Source organism: Ictidomys tridecemlineatus, chromosome 6 (assembly GCF_052094955.1).
Source record: "Ictidomys tridecemlineatus isolate mIctTri1 chromosome 6, mIctTri1.hap1, whole genome shotgun sequence".
Lineage (NCBI taxonomy): Eukaryota > Metazoa > Chordata > Mammalia > Rodentia > Sciuridae > Ictidomys > Ictidomys tridecemlineatus.
Window position 1 is genome coordinate 123553779 of NC_135482.1, and position 8675 is coordinate 123562453.

At 34.9% G+C, this 8675-nt stretch overlaps 1 protein-coding gene across 3 annotated transcripts in view; it reads left to right on the forward strand.

Moving 5' to 3' along the window:
* Positions 1–8675, forward strand: part of Pspc1 (paraspeckle component 1) — a 141790-nt gene that overhangs the window by 83237 nt on the left and 49878 nt on the right. For all 3 annotated transcript variants that reach the window (XM_078015726.1, XM_078015725.1, XM_078015727.1), the window contains 2 exons: positions 7174–7274; positions 7509–7683. Coding sequence is in view for 1 of the 3 variants with exons in the window: in XM_078015727.1 (XP_077871853.1) it covers positions 7174–7197 (24 nt within the window). In the remaining 2 variants the exon portion in view is untranslated. The remainder of the gene's footprint in view (positions 1–7173; positions 7275–7508; positions 7684–8675) is intronic.

Below are 8675 nucleotides of genomic sequence, written 5' to 3' on the forward strand. Positions count from 1 at the left end.
ATAACCACTACTAAAGATATATTCATTAGAGGAGATAGAATAAAATGGATATAGTGGGCTGGGGTTGTGGTGGGGCACTTCCCTGGCATGTGTGAGGCACTGGGTTCTACCCTCAGCACCACAGAAAAATACATAAATAAAATGAAGGAATTGTGTCCATCTGCAACTAAAAAAAATTTTTTTTAAAATATGGATATAGTGCTGGACGGTAACACATGCCTGTACACCCAGCAGTTTGGGAGGCTGAGACAGGAGGATCCAGAGTTCAAAGCCAGCCTCAGCAATGACGCTAAGCAACCTAAGGTGCTAAGTGAGACCCTATCTCTAAATAAAACACAAAATAGGGTTGGAGATGTGGATCAGTGGTTGAGTGCTCCTGAGTTCAATCCCTAGTACCCAAAGAAAAGAAAATAGTATTAGTGGGTATCAATAAAAATTGCCTATGGAGGGCTGGGGATATAGCTCAGTTGGTAGAGTGCTTGCCTTGCATGCACAAGACCCTGGGTTCAATCTCCAGCACCACTAAAAAAAAAATTATATAATTATCATAAATTATGTATATATGTATATGTATGTATCTCCTATGGAACCCATAGAATTGTAGGAAACATTGAGAAATGAGAAACTCAAGTTTGATTTTGATCCTTGCTAAGGTACTCAAACAGCCTTGAATTTAGAATCCTCTGGAGTAGCTGAGGTTATAGGCTTAAGCAACTCCACTTGGCTATTACTGATTTTGTGTTTTATATTAATATAATTTCAGTCTAAATTTTTCATTACCAACACAAATGATTACATTTTAAAAATAGGACAAACTTTAAAAATTTTTTTTTAGATTTCACAATCCCTTTTTAGAAGATGTGTTAGCATTCCGTGTTAAACCAAATCGCTAAAACATTTAACTGTATCTTTACATAAGTACAATTGTTGGGATGTCTTGTGATTCGGAAGTCTTGTGTACATCAGTGAGCACCGATGAGAATTCTTACTGGTAGTGATCATATTTCCTCTTCACATTTAACATCCATTTCACCCTTATATTTAAATAAATAACAGCAGATTATCTTTTATGCTGTTTAAGTAATTTCCCCCAATGAAATATTTACTTATTTAGTATAAATGAATATGTGACAAATTCTGCAAGAAATTGTTTTTCTTAACAAGTTGACTTACATGTTATCTTCAATGTAGATGTGCTTTATATATATAATATATATTTTTATTTGTTGATGGGCCTTTATTTATTTGTATGTGGTGCTGAGACTCAAACCCAGTGCCTCATGCTAGGCAGGCGCACTACCACTGAGCCAAAACCCTAGCCCCAAGATGTGCTGTTTTAGGTGGTATTAAATATATGGTAAAAAATGTTGCATATCAACTGGATAATCTGTTGTCAGTGCCTTTTTGTGGCCTATGAACATGGTTGCTAAATTAATGTAATAAGTAAATGTGCCTGTGGGGTTCTTAGATGGGCAAATATTTTGCTTGAAATACTGATCTTTGAACGAACGAGAAGTGGAGGCTCTTCAGGTAAGTTCATAGTGTTTGTGTTATCCTGAACTAAAATGCAATTTACTGTTACTGTGGTCCAGCTTGTAACCCTGATTATGCACTGATAAGGGAAAAATTTACATGTCTTTTTGTTTGGTATTTTGCTTGTGTGATCACTAGATGATAATGCTGGACTTTTGTTTTTGAAATGCTTTTGTAGGAATTTGGGGAAATAAGGTTGATAAATTTGTTGGTATCTTTCACTGTACAGTATTTCCCTTATTACGCTCCTCTGCACACTCGAACTGTTAATTTTTTCTTCAAAGTCATTAATGTTTGACAAAATAATCAATTTGTATATTATTTGACTTTAAGTGAACTTACATTTTTTTTATAACTACAGCAAATGTTACCTCATGATCTTCAAAGGAAAAGATATTTTCTGTGTTAGTATTGTAGGTATAATGCTTTGATATTTTTCTTTAGTATTTTTCTAAATTTTGAATATATAAGTGATTCTTTTTGGGGGAGAACAGGGAATTAAGGGTCACATGGCCACTGAGCCACATCCCCAGACCTATTTTGTATTTTATTTAGAGACAGGGTCTCACTGAGTTGCTTAGCACCTAGCTTTTGCTGACACTGGCTTTGAATTTGCAATTCTCCTCCCTCAGCCTCCCAAGCTGCTGGGATTACCATTGTACCCAGCTAACTATATATGTATGTATGTATGTATGTATGTTCAAACATGATCTTATTTTAGGTATTTCCTTGTTTGGGGGGTTTGTTTTAGAGCTGGGGTTTAACCCAGTTCTTGCTAGGAAAGTACTCTACCACTGAGCTACCAGCAGTTCCATAGGTACTTTTTTCTTTTGAAGGGGGTGGGCACTGAACCCAGGGGTGCTCTACTTATTACTGTGCTACATCCTCAGTGCTTTTTATTTTTTGAGGTAGGGTCTCACCAAGTTGTTGAGGCTATAGATCTTCTTCCCTCAGCCTTCAGTGTCTCAAGAATTATAATTGTGTGCTATCACACCCAACTCATACTTGTTTCTTAATTTTCAGTTGCTATGTGAATTTCAAAATTATTCCTCTGTAGTTTAAAACAATTAAAATTTTGCTCTTTAAAGCTTTGGACTAGCCTGTGACAGCTCAATTTCTATATACTTTTTCCCGTTTTGCTTCTTAACACTTAACATAATATTTGAAATTCATCTATATTGTTACATGCATCAAATGTAAGTGGTTCCATATTTTTAACAGTATACCATTAAATGAATATGCCACATTTTGTCTATTCAGTTTTCATTTGATATAGACTCTTGGGATAGTTTCTAGTTTTGTGGAAATTATGAATAAAGCTGCTATGAAGACTCATGTTCCAACAATTTATATATTCATTTTTTGGTGAACATATCTAGGAGAATTGTTGAGTATAGAGTAGGTGTATGTTTCTTAGAAACTGCCAGTATTCAAAAGTGTATGTCCAGGCTGGGGATGTGGCTCAAGCGGTAGCGCGCTCGCCTGGCATGCGTGTTGCCCGGGTTCGATCCTCAGCACCACATACAAAGATGTTGTGTCCACCGAAAACTAAAAAATAAATATTAAAAAAATTTAAAAAAAAAGTGTATGTCCTATTTTATATTCCCACACACAATGTATGCGATTTTATGTTGTTGTACCTCCTTGTCAATACTCTGGATTGTCCGTCATGTTAATTTTAGCAACTCTAGTAAATATGTAGAGCTGTTTCAATTTCACTTCCTTGTATCTTCTGGTGTGGAATACCTCTTCATTTACCCCCCTCCCCCTTTTGTGGAGTAAGGGGGAGCATTCAATTACCTTTTTTTGAAGAAAGCACTTTTGATTTTCCCTTATTGCTGTTTAACTAGGTTGTGTGGTTTCATGGTCATCTGATGTAGAATCAATTACATAATATAATAACTACTATATATAATATAATCTGTGGTGTACAAATGAGTTAATGCAGAGATAGCTTTTTTTGAACTCTGAAAAGCCAGAAGATGTTGGGAATACAGAATGTTCCTATTTGGACTTTTCTTTCTTGCAAAATATGAACTAAAAGATGGAACTTCTTTTTTAAAAGTTATCCAGTTGTTCAGTTAACTGACCTTGTATTCTAATGTTTCATTTGTTCATTCATTTAAGTTATATCAAAAAGTAAGATGTAACTATGGATGTATTTTCAGTTGTCTCATAATTGTTTTCATGGCATTTTCACAAGTTTCTCTGGAAAATATTGGCTTTTGACTTTCTAATTTTTTTTGGCTATTATTTACTCCGTCACTATTTCCCTATAGTGTTTGAAGATATATCCCTTTTTTTTTTAAAGAGAGAGAGAATTTTTTTAATATTTATTTTTCAGTTTTCGGTGGACACAACACCTTCATTTTATTTTATTTTTATGTGGTGCTGAGGATAGAATCCAGTGCCCTGCGCATGCCAGGCAAGTGCTTTTACCGCTTGAGCCACATCCCCAGCCCAAAGATATATTCTTTATTGAATAGAAAGAATCTATTAACACTGGAATAAAATAACCAGTGAAAAGCACACTTTTTCCTTTTCTTTCCTGTCCTTCTCTTTTTTTCTCTCAGTTTGTGGTACTGGGGATAGAATCCAGGGCCTCATTCATGCTAAGTAAATGCTCTACTGCTGATATACAACCCCCCAACCCTTATTTACTTAATTACTTACTTATTTACTGGGGATTTTACCTAAAGAGCGCTTTACCACTCAGCCTCATCCCCCAGCTCTTGTTTTTGAGACAGGGTCTTACTAAGTTGCCCATGTGGGCCTTGGCCTTATGATCTTGTCTAAGCCTCTCAAGTAAGTGGGATTACAGGTGTGTGCTACCATGCCTGGCCCACTTACATATTTTCCCTGTCCTGAATTACTGTAAGTAGCAGTTTTTAATTTATTGCTTTAGCGTCTAGTATTAGTCATCTTTGACTAAGGGTCATACTCATGTTTGATAGCATCTCTCCAAAACCTACGAATTTCAGAATGTCCATTTCTTGGGAGGAATTCTACTGTTGAATAATGAGTGTGCTAATGGAAAATGCCATTTTTCATGGCTTGAAACCACAGGCACCTACTTTAGAGGAAATGATTCCCTTTTAAGTGATTTGTATAGCAAGATGTTCAATACCCATTATTAATAAAATCCTGTTTCTTGAATTTTTTACAATACATATGTTGTAATTTGAACAATTCAACCTACTGGCTGTTCAATTATATTTTATCTACATTATATACATACCTGCCTTAGAATTTACTTTAGCAATTTATACACTACATAAAATATATTGTATATAATATATAAATAATAGTAGGCTTATGTACTTCATAGAAATAAAGTTATCTCCTTTCACTCAAAGACTGGGAGAATGTTAGGGGTATTGTAACATGGTTGGCTATTCTCTTTAAAATATACCTTCTTTTTTTTTTTTTTTAAAGAGAGAGAGAGAGAATTTTTAATATTTAGTTTTTAGTTCTCGGCGGACACAACATCTTTTGTTGATATGTGGTGCTGAGGATCGAACCCGGGCCGCAAGCATGCCAGACGAGCGCGCTACCACCTGAGCCACATTCCCAGCCCAAAATATACCTTCTTTAATGTTTTATCTCCTAAGTCGTCATAAAAGCATATGTGGTACTGACTACATTTTTGACTGTGTGAAAAATTTCTCTACTTCATCTTAGGATATGGTTAGTGGAATACCCTCCCCTTTTTTTCCACTTTAAACAATTTAAATGGTTTGGAATGACAAGGTATAGTCAAACATTAACATGTCCATAGTTCTTATTACCTGAATTTTAATTCTAAAATTAAAGACACTACTTTATCCAAAGTGGTTGTCATGTAGTCTTATGTATTAACTTTTTTTTCTTTTTTAAGGATTTCAGTTATTTAAAATTTCAGTTAAGGAATTATTCTAATTATTCTAGGCAATTATTGGTTAACCCTCACCCCCGTTCCATCCCCTGGCCTTATTTGGCAGTGTCACTTGGTGATAACTTGTTTTTCAGAATCAGAAAATACTAAATCCATCTGCCTTTGTGTATCAATTTTCCAGATTTTAAAATTAAATTAGAAGCTGGCTGCATTGGCATGTACCTGTATTCCCAGCGACTCTGCAGACTTAGGAAGATTGCTTGAGTCCCCTGAGTTTGGGGCCAGCCTGGGCCCCATTAAAAAACAACAACCCTTCAAATTACTACTATCATCTGATGGATGTACTTGTACAATAGCTCACTGTGACTTTTTTCAGGTTTGATTACAATGTACTGTAGTGGTACAGCCTGTAATTCTAGTGACTTGGGACTGTGAAAGTAAGATCACAAGTTTGAGGCCAGTTAGAGCAATTTAGTGAGAACCTGTCTTAAAAATAAACAAAAAATAAAAATAACTGGGGATGGAGCTTAGTAGCACCTTGTCTCTGGATTCAATCTCTAGTACCCCCAAACAAAACAAAAACAAAGCAGTGTACTATAAACCTCATTGCTGTAGAGTGCATGTTTTTGGTTTGGGGCCTTGTTTGTGTATGCTAGGAAAGTGCTGTGAGCCAGGTCCCAAGCCTCTAGTGGCTTATTTTTGAATATTGAATGTAAGTATTAAGCCACACTTTTGACTAAATGTTGACAATTAGAACTTGGAAAAATTCTAAAGATTACCTTTCCAAGTTTCATTAAATTTGATATCTTGTAAATTTCAGATTCAGTTTTGAAAAGTTGAGAAGGCTTAATTTAACATTTTATTCGACTGTTGTTGTATTATTAAGAATAATTAAGTAATGCTGTTCAATTTGGTTTTATGTTTCCATTTATTTTCATTGTCAGCCTTAATTTTACCAAAGGTGGTTAGAAAGATGTTAAAAATTTATAAAACCAGCTTAAGAACACAGATGAATTTATGAGATCTTCAACAAATACCTTGCATAGGGCTGGAGATAGAGTTCAATTGATAGAGTGTTTGCCTAGTATGCTCAAGGCCCTGGGTTTAGTCCTCTGCACCACCAAAAATAAAAAATAAATAAAAAATAAATAAAAACCTTCTATAGTAGATAGAATGCCAGTTGCTGGTAGAAATTATAAAAAATAATTATAGAGGATATATATAAAGGATGAGATAATTTAAACCTGTTTCCACAGAAAAATCTTGGGTGTGTGCTTTTTTGGACAACATTGGTCCAAGGTAGAAAGTGTCTTTTTCTGATATAGCACAACAAAAATATGGGTATGTTCTGCTTTGGCACAAGTAGAATAAAATTTTGTAGGTATAGTAGGAATCTATCTTTGTTACATTGAGAGAGCAATAATCATTTTATACAAGGGCCTGTGGAAATTGGGACTTGGCAAAAAAGTTTTCTTACAATATTTTTAAAATCCTACCAGATTTAAAAGTTACTATTTAGGATTTAATAGTGTTTTATGCCAAAACAAAATTAATCTAAATTTTAAGTTTGCATACTTAGAGGAAATGGGGCATATTTTAAATTGAAGGAAAATCTTCATTTAATGAAAATTAGGTCCTTTCATAATGGAATTATACTGCAAAGTGGTATCTTAATAGAATCTTGGTTATTGTTAAGAACTTTGAAGAGATGAGTTAAAACTTCTGAAGTCAAATTTTAAAAGGCTGAATCTGATTTGTGTTTCTAGGGTAATAAAAGACGACATGGATGAAGCTTCTGAAACTCCAGCTTCCAGGATAATTCAGAAGAGTTAAAGACCAAAAATGCTACAATCATACTTTATTTCAGGTCAGTCAGCATCTATACATTGATGCCAAGTTTTTAATTTTTTTAATTTTCCCATTCTTCCTAATTCTGTTGACTATAATAAACAGATACATGCTAATAAACATGTAATGTAATCTTTATAACAAAATTGGGATAGGCTAATTTTATCCTAATACCTTCAGCAAATATTACTGTAAATATATTTCTTTCCTAGCCACTTTACCTGGTGATGGCAAACATTTTGTCCTGTTTTAGCTTCTGTAGGTGTGGTGCTGGAGACAAGTGATGGCATTGCCTGAGAGCTTATTAGAAATTCAGGATCTGCAGCCAGACTCAGAATGATCTCCTGAATCAGAATGTCCATTTTAACAAGGCCCCAGAAGGTGTGAGCACATTGAGAAGCACTGATGGGTCCCATAACCTTTCTAAGGTATTGAATATCACCTCATGCACCACAAAATTGACAGCTGTTTTGCTTATTGTTTTCCAACTCTAGATTAATCTTGGGCTTTGGTTATGAAATGTGGCTCTGCAACATCATTGAGAAACTTATTAAGAATATACATTCTTAGACCCCATCCCCAGAACACTTTGGGGATGTTTGCTTAAAGCCTTTAGGTGATTGGTGGTTGAACTATCAATCAGGGAATTACTAATTTAAAAGAATTGCCTCTGGGGCAGAGGTTGTGGCTCAGCGGTAGAGTGCTCGCTAGCACATCTCTGTGTGAGGCCCTGGGTTCGATCCTCAGCACCACATAAAAAAAGTAAATAAACAAAATAAAAGCAATGGTCCCTTAAAAAAAAAATAATTGCCCTATCAAATATGTTTATAGAATTGCCCTTTCAAATGTTTGTAGAGAATAACTTGATATACATATGGGCATTTTGTTGGGATTAAATTTTCAAATGGTTATATATGTATATACCCTTCCTTAAATAAAATGTGAAGCAATCTCAAAATATATAGATAATGGAAAATCTAATGTACAGAGGTATCTTTGCCACACATCAAAGCTGTGGCATTAAGTGGCCTTTAAAGAAAGGTAGAGAAAGAAATTTTATGTTTATCAAATGACTTTGTCATTGGTTGGTTAAAATAACTGCCATTTGTTATAGATTTCATTTTCTAAGAATGTTAGTGGAAATCAAAATGTCAAATATATTGCTGGGCTTGGTGGCACACACCTGTAATCCTCCTTAGGAAACTGAGGAGGGAGGATCACTAGTTCAAAGCCAGCCTCAGCAATGGCAAGGTGTTAAGCAACTCAGTGAGACCTTGTCTCTGAATAAAATATAAAATAGGGTGGGGTGGGGGATGTTTCTCTGTGGTTGAGTGCCTGGGTTCAGTAGCTGGTACCAAAAAGAAAAAAAGAAAAAGAAAAAGAAAAAAGACAATGTATAATTCTAGTGAAGGCTATAGAC